Genomic DNA, 20,407 nt, shown 5'->3' on the forward strand with positions numbered 1-20,407 from the left:
GCGCTGCGGTGACTTAAGCGAGTAGAATCTAATAATTACAAGGAGGTTGTGAATATCTGGAGGCACTGTTTCCGAGTTTTTAGCGTGGTCCAAGATCCGCCATCTTGGTTTGACGATTTTTGGACTCGTTAGTCTCCGACTGATATTTTGAAGTGGCTATGTTTTGTTCCGAATATGAATTACATTAAGTAAAAAATGATGCCGCAATAACTAGTATATCGCCGGTGATTGTTATCGGATTTTTCCCTTTATTTCCCGGATCATTCGCGATACGTCTGTTAATCTATAAACTCTGTGTCTGTTAGCCACTTTATTGGTGGGGATATCCTTGGAAATATATTTTATTAGTGTAGTTTTTACATTTCCGTTGGCTATAATAAAATTCAATACCTGTATAAGGGCAGGCAAATGACTAGTTTACTCTCGTAAAATTTTACATTCAGCGGAGGTGGTTGTAGAACGTAACCGTGGTGACTGAAAATATTTATTCCCGGGGGAAAGATTTATGAGTAATAACTTCGCCAAGCCTACCAGTGAAGTAAGAGAATAAGGTTCGCATAGTGCGTTCTATAGTTTATTTTAATGTATTAAAGATTAACCAAATAGTAAACATTGACCCGTAGGATATTGTCAATGTTTTGCTCAATGTGGGCGTGACTTGTCCTACCTTAGGACCCCCACTCCGGCCACATTTGCCCCACGCTCGAAACCAGTGGTGCCCCCTCCAGATGTTTAAAACCTGCTTGAATAATTATAACTTCGCACGGCAAAGGCACATAAATGAATATTGAGATTAAGAGAGGTGGGAAAGATATCCTTACCCTAAAGTTATTTACTGCTCTAGACAGACGCCAGAGAAGTACTCATGTACCTGTACTTTCCGCGATTCTTCTTCGCTGGAACAACGATTTTATTGACAGCAAGTTATCAAGCCCATGTAGATAGATTTAGACGAAGCGTGCAAGCGTATTTGGAATTTTATCTTGTCGCGTTAAAAAAAATACGAAGCTTTAGTGATCCAGGGTCAATAAGGGAATACGGCATTTATTAAATTTACTTAAGCCTGAATCACACGATCATTTTTTTTCGTCGCGAAACTAATCACTATCGAGATCGCTTTTCCCGTCGCGAAAAGCAATCGCTCTTGTGATCATTTTTCTGAATCACACGGTCACTCCCGCCGTCGCTTTTTGCATCATTTCCAATATCACAGCTCGTTGTCATAGGACCCACATCACGAAATTACATAGCGTGTTTGTTTATATATGCCGTTCCCACATTTGTCAAACGTGGCGCTGCAATCACACCATACGGTCATGCTATCTGATTGGCTGATATGGGGTTTTAGTGACGGTTTTAGCGACGGAAAAAGCGACCGGACGAGTGATGAAAAATAGCGATAGGAATCCAAATCGCGATCGCCATCGCGAAAAACAATTGCCGCCGACGATCATTTTGCGCAGTGCTCGCGATAGTGATCACTTTCGCGACGAAAAAAAATGATCGTGTGATTTACGCTTTAGATGAGCATAAATTCCATTAAATCTCCCCTGAAAGCAATCTGGAAAAAATACATTCATTCAAAATATTTTTCATTTCTATATATTTTTTTGAAATATTTTCATGCAAATTTAGTTAAAGCTTAATGCGTCTTGAATTTAAAGGACTTAATTGGAAGTATATTAATGGTTAATTATAAGATCCATTACTTACGTACGTGTTGTTGCTGAATTGAATTATATTTTCATCGTCTGTACGATAGAGCCACTTATTAAACCATTACCGGCTGAGCAAAGAAATACTGGAAAATATATAATTTTTTCACTTCATTCTACCTAATAACATGCCAAATAAGGTAAATTGAAAATATGGGCCTTAAAAAAATTTGCTTGTTAAAAAAAAATCATGTTAAAAAATAAAACTTGCGTTTTCGCAACTTTGGCAGTATCCGGTAGTTGTAGGAAGTTATGCAACCCACATACCATATATTGCCGTATCGTAGGAGTATGCCGTTTATACTGTTAGATATAATCCTACGCCTTTTTATGCCACATATAAGACAGCTATCATATTGGATAGTTAAAATTCTTAGATATTATGTCTCCAATGAGATGTTGTATTATTTATCCTAAATCCACAATAAAATAGACATGCATCACGGTTGGAAAGAAGTGAGTCAAAGCAAATATTTTTCGGAAGAGCACGTATCTCAAAGTTTTTAATTGATATTAATTTTACTATTTCAGATTGAATTACTACAATTGATGACTATTTATGAAATACATGAAAGCATTTCGGGTGCAATGGAACGCAACATTTTGTACATCCATACGTAGTTTGGCTTTTACACTGTCGCGTCGGCAACTTTCTCTGGTCTCACTATTTTCAGCTCTATGGCCAAATTCGTCCTTTCTTACTTCACGAATCCGCGCTGAATTGCATATTCTACCTTTTTTTATGCTTATGGACGTAAATTGTCTAGGGGTACGTCATCTACTGGCTCATTCACTTCACTTTTTAGATGCGTCCCTGCTAGCTGCGATTTGAAGTCTACCAGTGGCATATACTTCCGTTACATAACCTGTACAATTTACAGGCGTTAGCGCAAACGCTTTTTAGTTAGTTATTAAACTAAGACCTTTTTCCCCTGAATTCTAGTGCGGTAATTTGCATTTGCATTATCAAGTAGGTCCACACCTCCCATATATTTACTATACTCCCCAATAACTCGAGGCTGTGGGATAGTATTTTCTTTTTTTTTGCTGAAACGTTTCCCTGTGCCCAATGGGAGCGCAGAACTTGTATTGCTGACTACAGTGACAATCAAGTTATCATTCTATCGAACAATACTAAGACCTACAGCTTCATCGAATGCTTGTTTTCTTGTTCCTCTCGGTTTTACGCCGATGGTTTTACTATATTCTATCAGGGACTCCTCCGTTCTATTTTCACGGATGGCTCCAGTGACAAAAAATCCTTTTGCTTTCAAAACAATGAATAGTCTGCACGATGAAAAGAAGTTACTGAAAAATATACGATGATTAGTGGGCTCAGGGATAATCTTGAGAAATTGCAGAATGAAACTTGCTTCCAAACCTAACTTTCGATCAAAGTCATTTCCCATCGCCTGGTTGAACCCCAAAGCCGTCTAAATAACATAAGCAACAAAGTTTAAAGCGAAATCTAAAAGGCTTGTTTTTAAGGAACATTTTTTGCACTGTGGTGACCATACTTATGTACCGTTTGCTCATCATTTGACAAATGATGCGCAAATACTCCGAGTTGTAATAATTGTTAATTGAAGTCGTCAAATAGAGGCCATAATTTACAAATCTGTCATTTTTGTCCAGACAGGAATTGTCTGAAAAGTGTAGATTATTTTTTATTAATCTAAATATGGTTTGGCTCAATGATTTCCGAACCAAATCCACGCCTAATCGTATTCTTTCGACCTATATCTTGCTGTGGAAGTCGGTGATATCGCTGATTCGTTAAGTAAGGAAGGACTAATTCGGATTGAATGTACAACGTTTTGTGTTCCATTGCACCCAAACTGCTTTCATGTATTCCATAAATAGTCATTATATGTTATAATTCAATCTGTAGTGATAAAAATGTCAATTAAAAACTGGAAAATACGTTATCTACTGTGAAAATATTCACTTTGACTCATTTCTTTCAAACCGTAATGCATCTCTATTTTATATTGGATTTAGGTTAAATAATGCAACATCTCATTGAAAAGATAATATCTAACAATTTTAATTATTCAATATGACGATATTTGTCTTATACGTGGCATAAAAAAGGCTTAGGATTATATCTGACAGTAAAAACAGCATATTCCTACGATACGGCAATACATGGCAATGCGGGTTGCATACCTGATTATAGAGACCTAATTCGGCCAAAGTTGCGAAAATTCAATATTATGTTCCCGATCCGATTTTCGCTTAATGATGACTTCTTGACGAAATATAAGTTGTAACATCTATTAATTGAAAATTTGACGTTCATATGGACGAATAAAAAACTTAATAAAGGGAATAGTCACTCCTCGGTAAACATATTTATCTTGCTTAACAGGTGACTTAATAATTGACACATTTTGAGTTTTTTTTAAATAGCGAAGTACTTATGAAATGTCATTATTATATGAATAAAATTCAGTTAAAACTTACTTTTATCGAAAAAAGGGAATTCTATATTGTTATATCTTTTAAAAATTGACACGAGACTCTCGGCTTTACACATTTATTTGCACAAGTACAACACGACCATGCGTGTGCTCAGGCCAGGGCTCGCATACAATATGCCGCCTCCGGACAGGCTAGCTCGTCGTCAGTTCTTCTTCTCCTCGCGCACGCTAGCGGCGCTCCTTCCGCCACATCCGTCGTCAGCCCGACGTATCCCTCCGCCGCGCCGTGATACTAGCGCGAATTCAAACGCTGCTAACAATATGAAAAAAATTCAATTGAAACAATTTTTTTTTGCATTTCCTCATAATGTTGCGTTTTCGCAACTTGGCCGTAAATGAGTTAAATTCGGGTGACTAGCTTTTATGGTAAGAAATAAAGGGTGGGAACGACTGACAAGTACAGGCAACGATCAGGGCCGGTTAAAACGGTAAGCAAAGACCGCGGCCGCGTAGAACGCCAAGTAAAAGGGGGCGCCTAAGCGTTCATCCTAATGTTCTATACAAATCTATCAAAATGAAAGCTTGAAAAATCTGAAGACTTAAGACTTTTACTTACCCGCCATTTAAAATACCTCACTTCCGGTCCAGTTTTCAACCAGGTATCCGAGATTTTCGTATTCAGCGGTCGACAAAAGGGGAATGAAGGCGCATGCCATAATTTTATACGAAATTCCGCTCGAATTGCGAATTTCTGGACTAGGCAAATTCAAGGGTCTTCGAACTTTTCAATGTAAGGTCCACATTATATATTTCCCACATTCAAGCGGGCCGGAGGAATAAAAAAATATGCAAATCAGTGCTGGTAATTTAATTTCCTCAAAAATTAGAGTTTAAACCTAGGATAATTATAATGAAATCTCGTTGGAAATAAATCAGGGTGACCGAAATAGATTCCTGCCTTTCGTTTCATGCAACCAAATTAGTGTGACGAATGATATTACCGTTTCGACTCCAAACTCCATTAAAATCAGGTTCCAGAGTTGATAATACAATTATGAGAATTGATGTCAAATGGTCATCAAAAAATTTTTCTCGACAGTTAGATTCAACATTGCTTTGAATAATTTCCTAGCTTTGAATAATTCAGCGATTCCAGCCGTATGATGGTTATTTTTTTCAAGTCACAGGGCAAGGGACAGCCTAGATGAGGCCCAATTCCATCCCATAGAAATCGGATTTCTGTTGCCGCTTCGGTCGCATTTTAATCGTTTTTCAAAAATGTCCGCGACGCGACGATGAGTGCAATGCGATCCATAATTGTCCAATATACTGCTGTATTATATTAGTCATTGTGAGAATAGCATTGAAAAGTGATGAGTTTGATAGATCACATCAATCTATCGGGATTATTAATGATAACGTAGCCTACACGTAGCCTCCGAATTAACATATTTAATACATTTAAAAGGTTGATGACTGTTGTAAACAAGCTTAAGCTTATCTTGTATGATGTTAGGCACGATGTGGTGGAAGTTCGTAATATGTTGTTCGCAGTATGTTGAAATGACACATTGCAATATTTCCACATAAGTGGAAATATTGCAATGTGTCATTTCAACTTAAGCTTAAGCTTTCAATAAAGCTTAAGCTTGATATAAATACCTATATATCTAGATGGTATCGCTCTTTTTCAGTTTCTTCCTACGTTGATCAACTATAACAGTGATTAAACCATCATTTTAAATTAAAATAAACCGATGGTATTATTTTTAGTGTATTTGAATACAAGTTGTGCACTTATTGCATAAGTCTGCATCTCCATTTTCTTGTCTCTAGTTATGATTTCTTTAGAAATATCCGCGGCATTCATTCAATAAACACTTCTTGCTGAAAGCCATTGTGAATTGGCGTTTATTTATTGGAAATGGCCTACTTCGCTTGATATGCTATCAACACTCATTTGTTTAAGTGGCTAGGGCACGTAGTTGAATACATAAAGATGGCAGCGCCGTCGAAGTACCAGTGTTTCTAGTGCCGATACTCTGGTAGTACAGCTAAAAAAATAATGGCCGGTACTACCTAGTAAAAAATAGTACTCGGTACTACCGAATACCGGTATTTTTTGCCCATACCTAATCCACCTGCCCAACAACTTGGTGTGGCAAATGATTCGCCACAAGGTAATGTTAACCAACAACTGCTCAATCCATTCAAATTTGATTTCCTTACCAACCATGTGCAAGCGCTGTGTACATTATTATGCCAACGTGTGGTGATACGCGTTTTACGGTTGAAAAATAAGATTGCTTCGGAAAGGTCAAAGTTTATTCTTTCGGTATAAATATTCAATTACTTCACTTATTACTTCACTATTATTCAATAAACTTATACCTAAGTGACCAATTATGCGGTGAATTAAATAAATGATGAACTGGATTAATTTCATTGCCATTTTTTTACTTCCGCTCTTTGACTTCTATCATGCATAATTTTAAACCTTTGCCGACTACATGAAATATTCTTCGGAATGGTCTCGCTGGTAAGCTAAGTCTATTTATTCCCTTGGTATTTCCTACTATTTGTTTTATTGATCGTTTTGTTGTAAAAATATTTGATTTTATATGAAATTATGGACTATCAAAATGGAAATTTGTGATTGAACAGAGACATGAAATATATTTTTTCATTAATTTATTCATCAAATGTCAGTCGTTTTACAAGCTTTTTTCATATTCTCCTCTGAAAATCTCAAATCTTTTTTTTACAACATCTCTTCGCTGGTGGCCCTTAATACACTCATTTTAGAAGTCACAGCTTGTTAGAGTTCAATGACATTGTAAGCAGGTGTATTCTCTGTGCCTAAATTTTACCGAGGAATTTTCAAGGGGTTGCAGTTAGAGACTATATTCCACCGAGAAAAAGAACGAAGACTATTTAAATGAAAATTTAAAAGAATCTGTTACAATAGCATTCCATCAGTAATCGGAAAAAGAATTCCTTGTGATGTGATGTAGGTTATTTTTTGAAAATCCGCATGGTTGTTAAAGATTTAATGATGGTCATTGAATATAATCTGGGCACTTGAAGTAGACGATGGAATCTAAAATAATAAAATTTATTGAAATGGTGTTGAAAATAAAGGTAACACACTCTCCGTTTCACACAGTTTTATTTTTGGAAATAATAGATAAAAATGATGATAGTGGAATCAAAATTATTTTTTGATTGATAGCAGATTTTAAAAAAGTCTACCATTACATTTGGCTCTGATTTTAGGAAAGAGGATTGTTTGTTTTCTTTATCTAATTTTGATTTCTATCATTAGGCATACCATACTGAGTACAAGACATTTTGTAAAGGGTCAGCGAAAAATTAGAAAGAAGGATTTGTTTCGAAAATTTTCAGTGAAACGGCACCTCGTTCAAAAGAATTTCGCATTGAGGAAGCACTCATAGCGTGCATCCCTCCGTACATTAGGGGATGAGGATTCCATATTCCTGAGCAACGACTGACAATTGGCGCGACTATTGGCATCACCTTGAATATTCAGTGAACCACCATTGTATCTCGGCGAGGCCGTTCTATGTCGCTCTTCTCGGAGAACCTCGGGTGGCATATATAGGACATAGGGTCTTTTACGTAAAAAAAATCATCATTTTCGTATACTTCCATCAGCCACCTCCAACGTGGAGGGATGCTCAGCAATTTGAGAAAGTTCGCCATTTGTCGATCAGGCTTCAACTGGTTGTTAAGTTCTTCCATGCATTTGGCGAGTAGTTTCAGGCCGTAAATTACGTACCCCATAACTGTGTCCAGCGGAAGAGATCGCACACTTCTCAATAACGAATGTTTACTTCCGTTGTTGCGCAAATCAAGGATCACATCACGTGCCTTCGTCACGAAGCTCAAGAAATCAGTCAAAGAGTCGTTCGAACATCTATCCTCATCACTCGTGATTAAATGCCTGAGGTGATCTTGTTTTTGCAGTTTATTTTCCAGCTCAGAAACTTGTACTGCTTCTATTGTTTTGAAAATGTGAAGGACGCGGCATACTCCGTTGAGCATATTTCGAGTCAGTACGATAAGTGTTTTGAACGGAAACGTAATCATCAAATACACTGACTTCTCCACTCGATACAGTGCTTTATCAAAGACATTCACGAGGTCTACAGTCAGCTCTATTACTTCGTGCAAAGAATCCTTAGAACAGTTCAATGTGCCGTCTCCAAGAAAGTTTTTGGAAAAATATTGTCTATATTTACTGCGAAAAATTGACACCTTTACATGCTCGCGGAACAATTTCGCAGTCCTGACCACATCCTTCGAGACGTTATAACTACAAATGTTACTCTGCGTCCTCACTGCTTCGTCGTTAGTTCCTGCTTTAGACTTCATCCGTGTGATCACTTGATCGACTCGTTTACTTATTTTCATGAATAGATCGACAACCTCATCTAGGGAGTTTGCATTACAATTGCTTTCTGTCGTCCTATCCGTCACATCCCCGACGTCAGTGGCTCGCTCATAAGCTCTTGCGATCAGAAACTTCAAGCGCATCACGAGGCGTACAACCTGTTCCAGATAATCAACTGGACAACTCTCGGAATATCCCTTTTCTGATTTCCCGTCAGCCTGTTCCGTAGGCCCATCTTCTTGTACCTGCCTGACGACTTTTCTGATCGTATCGATCGCGTTCAAGATGTATCGGGCCACGGTGTCCATTGGATTGTCGGAGCATTTTTCAGTCTTGTGGTTTTCGGCGCCAGTGGGTTCTGGCTCTTTTGCAGCCCTTTTCAGAGCTTCTGATATCAAATCTTTGGCGTGATTGATGTTCTTCAGGAAAGAATCTAGCGTTTCATTACTGTCTTCCGTACCCGGCTTCTTGCTGTCCAGATTCACGAATCGTTCCATTGAGGCCATGGACGAATCTAAGGCGTGCCCTATACTTCTCACAAAATCGTCCATAGTGTCGTTAGTGTGGGGGCAGTTATCGCCATTCTCGTCAGGGAACGGTTGAGCTAGGTTTGCGCGAGTCAAAACTCGCTCTATCGAAGCGAGGAAGAAGAGGCCGGCGTCGTAACATTGTAGGAGCATCATACTCAGCATGTCATTGGGGCAGATCGGCTTTTCAATCATTGGATCTGTGCTGACGAGAAAAGCCTTGGGTGGTCCTTTTAAACGTTGGTCTTCAGCCAGGACTAAGGATATCCCGACGAGGACACAGATGGCCAGGGTGGAGCACAGAATTGCTTTCATCTTCAGTCAGGGATCTTTTCTTCTGGACCGAATGACTCGGTGATCTACGTAACTCCTTGCCTGCGACGTTTTCTGTGGACTCAGCTGGATCTGATCAGCTCATTGATTCAACTCGGGGAGATAGAATGGCTGGAATCTGCTACTGCCACGTACGTAACCTGCTGGCGAAAGAAGTTAGGAAGCATTACATTCACACTTAGGAGCATCTTTGGGTGATTTTTGCAATCCCGCTATAATTTTAAAATACTTTAATTGGATCCAGGTCGAGTCATAGTTAATTATAACAAAGGAGCCATGACTGGAAAGGACAGGGGAACGAAAAATGCCTGGCTTAGAATTTGAAATACCTATCATATTGAAAGAATTTCATTTTAAAACTTAAATAATACTATGTTTAACCCATTTTATCTCTGCTGAACTGAATTTAACTCAACTTATCTGTTAGTGCTATGTATCTCGCGGCAGGATCAACACGCATTGAAAGTTAAGAAAAAAATCTTTGTAACCATTGGCAGTACGAGAAATAATGCTGGATATATTTCCACCGGGAAAACTTTAATCTTTTATACCGTTTATATCCAGAGGTATCCAAAATCATATTTCACTGGGGCCTTACACCTTTCCAGCTTTTATTTACAAAAACAAAAAAAAAAACTTGGGACTTTGAGTCTATATGACAAGAAATCTATTGTCAAATAAAATAAAAGAAACCTCTAGCGTAGTTTTGAATCCAAATAAAAATAAATTGCATATTTTTCTGTTTTCATTTTGGTCCTATGACGCAGTGATTGGATGACTGATGCATTCGGCTGAGGTTGGTTGTGGGACTCGGCATGTGGGTAAAGGTCAATGTGGGTGGCTTTCCTGTAGAATTAATTATAGTGATCCAGAAATGGAAGATTTCTATTTCGGATATATGCATAAATATGTTGTTGTGTGACGTCTCAGAATAGCGAGCTGTATAAACTATGCCTGGAAATTGGCACTTTTCTCTTTCAAGAACGGCAAAACTTTATCGCATTCCTTTTTTACGGAAACATCCCTTATTTCACCTTTCACGGTGGAGAAGCTATGTCACTCACTCATCGGTAGACTCCGTCATCTGTCGACCACTGACTAGTCTCTCGTCATTGGTCAGTCACAATGTAGCCTTCAGTAGGGGTCAAAGTGCGGGCTGTGTGGTCTGTGCTACCGTTGCGCCTCGCTATCCACCAGTGTCAATGCCAGTAGCTCCTCTCCTTCGCGAGACATTGGTAATATCTTAACTTTTTGCTGTCCTTGGCACACAAATTCATTATTTTATGCCTTTTCATTGAATTGATTTGCAATTGGGATTTTAAATGGAAATAAGCCTCGGGCAAAGACTGTATATGTTTCTGTGTGATTATTCGCATCCCAACACCAAGGACAAGCACCCAAACTTTAACGTATGACCCGCATCGTAACTTCGGCTAGGATGTAAAAGGGATCTGTAGGTGCCCCTCTGCACCAGTAGGTACGTTTAAAAAATGATTCTCCAATCTTCTCTTTTCCTCGAGCTCTCACGCCCTCTGGAATTGGAGGATTGAAACCACGTCGATCGCATCACGAACAAATTCGTCAATATTAATTTTTTCTTCGTCCACCGGCAAACAGAAGGATAATAAATCCGCCCTCTCAACGATAGATAACATCTTCAGCCACCCAATAGCAATGCTGAGGCCTAGCACACACGGTGAACTTTCTGCAACTACAGTTGCAACAACAGTTGCAGAATGTTGACCACGTAACTGTTTTTACCTCGACAATGAGACCGGTTCTTGACGTTCCCAAAACAATCTTAAACCAGTGAAACACTACCGTAGTCCCGCGGTCGCAGTTACGTGGCAAACTCCAGTTGCACGAGACCACGTGGAGTTTTGGCGGTATTTTGACGGTCGTGTAGTGTCAGTCTCAACATGTGTCAGTCTCAACATGTGTCAGTCTCAACCCAACAGTGATAAAGAACTCAACAACAAGCTCATTGGAGCAGTGGATAAGCAACAAGAAACAATCTATCGCCTTCGGTATTGACTATAGTTTGAAACCACGGTATAAACTATGCCTCGATATTAGTACTTTTCTCTTTCAAGAACGGCAAAACTTTATCGCATTCCTTTTTTACGGAAACATCCCTTATTTCCCCTTTCCTATGTAATGGCACGGTAGAGAAGCTATGTCACTCACTCACCAGTGGACTCCGTCATCTGTCGACCACTTACTAGTCTCTCGTCAGTGGTCAGTCACAATGTAGCCTTCAGTAGGGGTCAAAGTGCGGGCTGTGTGGTCTGTGCTACGTGTTTAACGTTGTCCTCATCTAAGTCTGACATAGTAAGGGCACCCGGCAAAGCCAAGGCCATAAAATCAATACGCACCGCACTAAATAAGCATTTCACTGATTGAAAAATAGACGCAACTGATTCAAAACCAGCCCTTTGTTCGTACACCCGTGTGAGGACAGAAGTTTTGTTTCAGTTGGGAACTGGTTGCAGACGCAACTGGTTTCCAACTTTTTGACTACAGCTGGAAACCAGTTGCGTCTGCAACCAGTTTCCGGATGTAGTCATAAAATAGTCACTCTGTTTGCTGGGCCTAAGTGGTTATGCAATCTAGCGGGCATTCAACTAAGATACGCAGCCACTTCCATTCTAGCTGAATTTTAGTTTACCGCCACGCCGCATCCCAAATAAAGATATCATCATCGGCATAGAAGTCGCCTTGCGGAAGCTTTTAATGTTGATAAATGTCACTGTCTTTTAGCAAATTTTACAAAATTTTCAATAATTCAAAAGTGAACCTCAAAGTCTCCTCAGATGTATTGCACTGCAATAACAGAGCAGTGAAACTTATGACTTAAAATAACACAGGCCAACAATGAAAAAACTTTTTTCTGAAAATACCTTATTCTTATGTTTTTAAAGTTGCTGAATCCAAATATGATGGTTTTAAAGTTGTATCACCCACCATTTATTCACATTTTACAGTTGAATTTATGAAATCAAGCAATATTATTAGAATTAAACAGCTTTTTATAGTTATAATAAAATTGAAAAAGGAGCTCTAATGTACGAAGATAATGGGGGATTACTGTTGGTACTTTACCGAGAAGTTCAGCAAGCGATTCATCGCAGAAAAAGCTACACATAAGCTTCAATGAAAAAAGGGAAATATAATGTAGACCAATTCCAGTTGACAAGTGAACCCTGTATTATCACGCTGAAGTAAATACAACCAATTTTATCACGATGTAGTAAACAGTATATACAAACAATTTTATGATGTAACACAGTGTTTCATTGATTTCTCTATATACCGTATAAGGGTATTAGACTAAATATTATATATATATTGCTTGGAAACTATGGGCGATAAAAAACTAAGGCAAGGTTTGGATTGGGCACATAAAATCTATAAAGATCAGCTATTAAAACAAAAAAAGTTTTCAAACAAAATTATTTTGTTGGCCTGTGTAATAGAAGTGTGTCAAAGAAAGAGGAGTCCACCGCCATTTATTGTCGAGAGAACAGAATCACCTAAAAAGATTTTTCGGTGACTTAAAGTCAACTATGGTTGTTAGGCATGGAAAGTAATGGGACAGCAAACAGTTATTTCGATGCATTCATATAGACTCCCTGAAAATCCTAGTTTTCCTCCCCTTTTTCGCCTGAAGTGTACTTTGAAACAAATTGGAATTACAAATGAATCACATTGTCCCCGGCTTGTCATTATTTCTCTCTATAGCTGCACTCTGACATCATGTGCAAGCGAACGGAAGGAAGTTCCACGGGACTAAGGAGCGCGAATTAAGCAGCGCGTGGCACGGCAGGTGGTGGGGAGGTGGAGGGCGTGCGGCGCAGTGGCACAGCGAGGGGGGGGTTTGGGGGTTAAAACCCCCCCCAGAGCTCAGAGATATATTTAAGTTTAATCCATTTTACTTAATTGGATTGATATTACAAATAGAATAGTGTAAGGATTAATAAAATATCCCTCAGAAAGCCGTAAAACTCACTATTTTGAACAATTTATCTTAAAATTCCACAATTTATTAATCCCGCACCTACCGCTTATCCTGGTGGATATTCCATACCGCCACACACCCCGGTATTGGTTGCACCTAAACCCCTCCCCCCCAGCCTTAATTCCTGGCTGCGCCCCTGGTGCGACGGGCGCATGTGAGGCAACTTATCCGCATGAAGGAATCAAGACACGACAAAACAGTTGAAATTGTCGTCATTAAAAAAAATTGAAACACCGCGTTTGCCATGGAAAACGTTTTATGCGGGTCGTGAACCTACGCCTGCAAAATAACTGCATTTAGGCCCAATTGACGCCATTAGGCGCCTTAGGCACGCCTATAGCACGAACCTGGGAATTTTTTAAATAATTGTTTTCTCACCGATTCGCACATTTTGAGCCTAAGAACTCTTAAAATTTTGAAATATAAGCGCCGGCCTAACACCAACATGTCGTATAGATACGACAAGATGGCACTAATACTTCGATGAATTCAAAGGCTCTTCCTCCCAATTAACCCTTAGAAAAAAGGTGATACTGGACGACCTTGAATCCAATCCTGACATCATCATTCTGACCGCCGACAGAGGGAATGTCACCTTCATCATCACCAGAATGGATTAGAGAGACAAGTGGAAACTGTTGGTGGAGGATCCGGCCCATCTGAAAACTGAAGGACACAATGGCCAACATGTCATAGAACGGTAAGTAAGGTATCTCATCAAGTAGAGATGGAAAAATCGATTTCAATCAAAATCAAAAATCGAGTTTTAATAGTTAAAAATCGAAGAAATCGAGATCGAGCCATGACCAACGAGTTTCGATCCAAACTCGATTTTTCAACTTCCTCCCGAAAGCCTCCGATACACATGAATTTCGCTGGGGAATCCGCGTTTGAAGATTTATTTTTTTATAATTTTTATTTCATGTGTTAATTGCTTCTTCAATGAATGTCACCTACCTCGATGATTAAGCAGCAGACATTTTGCAACACTGTTGTGTCTTTTTTCTGTCTTGGAGGCATAATTTTTAATTAAAACACTACCTTTGCTGAATACATGTCAACTGACGTCCAAACTTCAGGAAAAAAGAAGATTAATTAATGAATTTATAATGGGGTCGTTCAGCCCATAATTGCAATTTATAAGATAATTGGTAGAGCCGTAGAAAATTTGGGTCCCTGACGTAAAAAAATCTCAATTTAGCTATTTTCCAATAACTTGAAAATGCAAAATTTGAAAAGTTAAAAAAGTCCACTTTTTTTGACGTCGCAAAAGTTCCAGTTCATCGAGCCGTTCTGAGAGACCCGATCCTTGACCCAATGAACCGTTCATGGGAATGTTAATCTTAAAGAAACGCGTTAGACGGATGCACTAGAATGAGAGATTGCGGAGAAGCGATAAGCTGCTATTCAATAGTCAGTGATGTGCGAAAAATCCACAGAGGAAAAATCATTCGCCTTGACCGGGATTCGAACCCGGATCCCTCGATTTCCGGCCGAGTGCTTTAGCCAGTTGAGCTACCGAAGCGTCATTCTCCCTTGTGGAAATTTGTGGACTATACCGGATAAGGTGGTATAGACTGCTGAGCATATGATGCGACTAGCAGTCCAGGTCGTGCGCCTGGCGCCACAGCCGGAGAGCAAAGCCCGAACTTTGAACACGAGAGGTGTTCGCTCTAGACTTATTTAAGTATACCGGGACCAGCCACGGCTCACCTATGATAGTTGCATTATATGCTCAGCAGTCCATACCACCTTGTCCGGTATAGCCCACAAATTGGAGCATTTTGGAATGGAGCAATTTCAATGGGACATTTTATATCACACGGGGTGCAATGCCGACCAAGTGCCGTGTGACTTCCATCTTGACGCTGAAATGAAGATGTGACTTGGAGGGAAGCGTTTTCAAATGGACGATGATGAGCTTCAGGACGAAGGGAAGGGAATTTGGAAACTGTGATAACCATAACCATTTTAAATAGATACCTTCCCTGCATACTCGCTCAGCAATCGCCCACCGAATCAAATCCGCTCATCTAGTAGCCCAACATTACGAATACGCTCAGCTGGCAGTAGCCGGAGCACAAACGCTCACCTCCGATGCTTGGAGAAAGGGAGGTGAGAATTTATGCCCCGGTTATACCAGCTGAGCGGATTCGGATTGTTGGGCTACTAGATGAGCGGATTTGATTCGGTGGGCGATTCCTGAGCGCTTTTGCAGTGGGGGTATCGTAATGTATCATCGGGGTAGCAGAAAAACAGGTAACTATTCAATAATCTTATGGGAAGTGATTAAAAAAATGGTTTAATCTCTGCCATTTCCAATCTCGGCACAGGAAATTTTTTTTCATGGCAGTTAACATGTGAGTTCACCGACTTTCACGCGACAGGCCTAACATAAACGCCTGTATTGGAAATGGTTGTAAAGTCCTTGGTTTGTAAACCGTGATAACCATAGCATTGTGAATGTATCAATCATTAGAGTAGAGGATACAACATGTAACTATTCTATAGTCGCATGGGAAGTGATTTGAAAGATGATTTAAACTTCGAAAAATTTGCGGGATGCGTTGCTATTTAGTTAACGAATACTATTATTAGAACTTAGTTTGGCGCAAAATACCTGAAGACACTCACCTTATCGCGGTAGGATTCTCTGTGACCACCCCGTCAGATTCTCAGCTTTGCCTTTGATCCATTAAAGACTGATATCTCGCTTATATGGCGACTGGATGGACCGTAGACTAAATGTTGTCCTTAAGTTGAGAGGAAACTGGAATACATACATCATTCATTGTTATTGTTTATCAATTATGTTCCTTTTGCGTGTCTCTTAGTCATGCCGGAAGTTTCACGTGCGAACTCAGGCAAAGCAATTAGAAACGTCAATGACGCGTGAACTTGTGAGAATATCGAATCGTCGGAGTTTGTATTTCAGCAAGAATTGCTAGAATTTTAAGAATATCAAGAATAGTAGGTTAGTTAGACCAATTCCTCTTACACAGGCGCATTGTATTTTTTATTCAATGACATCTCTTTATCGTAGTGGGCAAGTGGTTCCATAGGCGCCTCAAGTACGAACCCGAAATCTTAACACTTGGCTGCTGTCTGTCAAAGGCATCTACTAACTTTTGGGTAAGAATATCTTTCCCACCTCTCTAAACATCAATTTTCGCTGATGTGTACTTGCCGTGCGAAGTTTTAATTATTAGTCCCTCGTTACTTAAGTCGCCAGAGTGAAGTCGCCAGTACATGAGCGTGGAGGCGTGGGAGGGGGTTGAGTGTAGAGAAAGGAGCGGTGGAGTTGATGGGAGGAAATGGGGGATGGCGAGTGGTGTGGAGGGAGGGAGCCTCAGGCGGGGAGGAAGGGGATATCCGTAGGCGAGATAAAGAGAGACTGCGGGGGAGGAGATCGACAGGAAGTTGCATAGTATTTATCCCGATGAGGCTCGCGTGGTGCAACAGCCAGGGGCGGGGAAGGTGGAGAGGTACATAATGTGGGGCTAGAGAGGAGACGGGAAGTTTAAACAAAGTTCTATAGATCAGGGTGGGCTTCCTCCAGACAAAGTATTAGATTTTCTATGCCAAAGAAGTTGTCCCTCAAGGAAGCGCATTAGGCCCACTTTAATTTCTTTCACTCTGAACTGATTTACTATTGCTATGATAGACTATTGGGATCGCATTTTGGTCATTACGTATGGAGGTTTCCTTTCAAAAAGCTTTAAGTTATCAAACTCATTTTTGATCAAAATATTTTGGATCAGGATAGACTTCGTCCAGACAAGTGATGTCTTTGGTGGTGTTTGATTTTCTAAGCCGAAAATGAAGTCCTACAAGGAAGCGTAGTAAGCCCAATTTCGTTTTCAATAATCATATTATGGTAACTGGGCGTGAGAATCGCATTTTAGTCAAGTCTTACGGATGATTCTTACAAAAAGGCGTAGCGATAAATTATCAGGCTCTAGTCTAAGCCCGAGTTACCTGCCCCCATTCAATTCTCGCTTGAATTAATAAAGCTTATAGACGAAGCACTATATCTGTTCATTTTATCTCTGCGGGTCATCTTTCGTGAGATCCCGGACACTATCAGAGGGCCTCGCTGAAGGGGGAGGGGTAGTACCGAGAGAGAGAGAGAGAGAGAGCAGGAGCGACCTTAACGTTGCCAAATGTACACAGGCGCCCTAGTGCCCCACTGAAAAGGTGTGACTCATACATGGCCACAGATATTTTGGGCCCGGCGGCGAAACAATGCATACAATGTATAGCTACTTATTTAGAGGGGATTGAGGATAATCCCATCTCAGAAGCCAGGATATTGTCCGCTAAATGCGAGACCGCTGGTGAAAGGCATACATAAGCGTAACATTCTGATAAACGGGGATTGCAAGGGAATTCGTGAGGATGAGGATGCACAAAGAATGGAGAAAAGTAGCACGACGGGTATTTTATTAAATAATTTATTTTGTAACTTATTGCTGGAGTGGTGTGGCTAATAAATCAACCTCCTCGTCTTCCCTCCCGTCAGTGTCTTAATTTTCGGAGTCACTTTCGGAGCCTTCAATAAACACGCTCGGATGTTACTCTTTTAAATCAGAGGTATACAAAACTATATAGGTTGTAATACCCAAAAGTAAATACGGAGTGGAGGAAAAGGGCTAGGGTTTGGTAATAAAGGGATCGGAAAAGTACTGAGAGGGAATAGGTCGAGGGAGGGAGTCGGTGCTGACGGGAATGCAAAAGGTGAATAAAAATTTTCTGGAAAGGCGATGGAAAAGGATTGAAGTGGAAGAATAAGGAACAGTAAGTTATAAGTTGGATTTAAATGGAAGAATCGAATAGCACCAAGAGAACATGCGAGATTTGGCAACAAAGCTAGCAGATTCACGAAGTTGACACGACGGAGGTCTGAGAGCGACTGAAATTCCGAAGTGCTAGGCCACGCCTACTGTCTGCTGATTGGAAGAGGGAAAGTCACGTGTAGATAAACTTTCCCTCCTCTCACCCCAACTCGGTTAAGCCACACCAGCTCACCCGCAAAGATAATGTGAACAGACCTTAGTTAAGGCACCTTGCAATGGTGTGCCATTGCATAATTATGCGAATATGTATTTCCAAGGATTTTACGAGGACTTTCCCCTTCTGCTGTATTCTAAGAAAACAATGAAGAGCGAAAACATTTGGGGTTCACCTACCAACTCAGAAATAGCAATCAGAAACATCAATAACTCGTGGTTTTGTGAGAATTGCTGGCTTGAATGCGTAAAGTGATGAAATAGAGTCGAGGGAGAGGGCATTATTTTAAAAGTATGTGGGGAAGGCTTGGTGCAGCGATCGTGGATATATTGGATGCGGACTGTCGAGCGATTCAAGGAGGAGTCGGAGGTGTGGGGGCCGAGAGGAGAGGGAGATTTCGAGACCCCCTCACACCCCCCACCCCGACGTTTGCCCACGGCCGATGATTTCGGGGAGTCACGTGACTCGATCCCCGCCTCTTTCGATTAAAGGAATCGCCAAAACCAATGTAACGAGGTGTTTCACCTTCCCTTCGGAGGCCCAACTCAACCACCCCCTACTGCTCCCGCCCCCCACGTCACTTCCTCCTCAAAATCCTGAAAGCGATTCGGGGGAGATGCGCGTTTAATTTTAGTGCACCTATCCGACGGTTTGGCGCTGTGTATTTCTTCTCACACACACGCCACAGTGGGCGGAAATTGAAAAAAGCTTGACGAAACTAATATCTCCGTTATTATTTAACGTAGATCCACGATTTTTCCATTTTAAATGATTTTTACCTTCTAAATCCGAATATAATGTTATTTTTTCTGTAGACGTTTACAGTGTACACGAACTCACAAAAACGCCGAGTAAAGAAACCGTCGCTGATTTTCGATTTCAACAGCGGTGAGGGAATCAAACTTCTTCATCGACGAAGAACCAGAGCTTTTCCCGGTGGTTGACATAAAGAACTCTTCTCGGGTTTCCAACCGCATCAGGGTGTGCATTATGTCGGCCCACTTTTCGTTGGGAGACTTTCCCGGCATGTTCACGGCTGATTAATCATTAGTAGTGATGGGTACTGTGCGAGTGAGTCAGCTCAAATGATCGACTCAGCAGATAGAGCTGTGAGGTGAGGGAGTCTTATTTGGTGAGTCGCGACTACCTCCCCTTCGAAGTCCACACACGACTCTCTCCCCTCCGCGCTCACTGTGCATGTTGGAGTTGTGAGCGGTAGAAGTCGGTTCAATGCGCACACGACTCCCTTAGCGCACGCTGTGCGCTGGAATATGGTGGTTTCCTATTATTTTTTTATTGCCCAAATCGAAAGATTATTACTCCTGGAGCACCCATTTCACGCTTTTAGATTTTTAAATGATGATATCTATTTTCCGCAATTAAATGAAAATTGAAAAATTTCAAGCGCGCGAAAACGCGACGGCTAAGTATGAATGATGGGAAAAGCCCGTGTGACGTCATTCTGGTTCCCGCTGTCGCCGTGTGAGGTGACCTTGGGGCGAGGGTATGTGCTTCGCTGCGATGCAGGCTGCTATTAGGTAGCAGAGTACCCTGCTACCGGGTAGCGCTTGGCTTAAATAAGGATTATAAATACCTTATGAAAAGAACGAAACTTTCCGACCAAAGGCAGTTTTAATAGATGATTATTAAGAGATGTTTCCCTGAGCTCTGTGCCTCATGCATACCTTGGTAATCTCAGACGATGTAAAACTCCTGACCACTCGTATAGCAACTAGGTTCCTGTGACGTCACGTGGAGTGGCATCGCATTGGCGACAATCTGTCCTTTTTCAAATGATGTTAAAATTGACCATTGCCATTCGTCTAAACTGGGATTTGTAAAACCAAATAACTTGTATATTATGAATACACTAATGTTGGGTAACGAATGACAATCAGTTGTGGTGATTGATCACCCCCTGCCAAACACCCTAGTGGTGGCTCGCAGGGTATTATGTAGATGTATGT

At 40.6% G+C, this 20,407-nt stretch overlaps 1 protein-coding gene across 2 annotated transcripts; it reads right to left on the bottom strand.

Moving 5' to 3' along the window:
* Window positions 1-6,812: 6,812 nt before the first annotated feature.
* On the bottom strand, window positions 6,813-17,526 carry LOC124154351. 2 transcript variants are annotated; one of them, XM_046528025.1, is made up of 2 exons: window positions 16,065-17,526; window positions 6,813-9,552 (listed from the first exon to the last, which is right to left on the bottom strand). In XM_046528025.1, exon 2 carries the CDS (start codon window positions 9,392-9,394, stop codon window positions 7,685-7,687), a length of 1,710 nt encoding a protein of 569 aa, XP_046383981.1. In that variant the 5' UTR covers window positions 9,395-9,552; window positions 16,065-17,526; the 3' UTR covers window positions 6,813-7,684. The 2 variants fall into 2 exon arrangements, with proteins under 2 accessions (XP_046383981.1, XP_046383982.1); XM_046528026.1 differs by having other exon boundaries at window positions 6,813-9,555.
* Window positions 17,527-20,407: the final 2,881 nt, after the last annotated feature.

Source organism: Ischnura elegans, chromosome 2 (assembly GCF_921293095.1).
Source record: "Ischnura elegans chromosome 2, ioIscEleg1.1, whole genome shotgun sequence".
Classification (NCBI taxonomy): domain Eukaryota; kingdom Metazoa; phylum Arthropoda; class Insecta; order Odonata; family Coenagrionidae; genus Ischnura; species Ischnura elegans.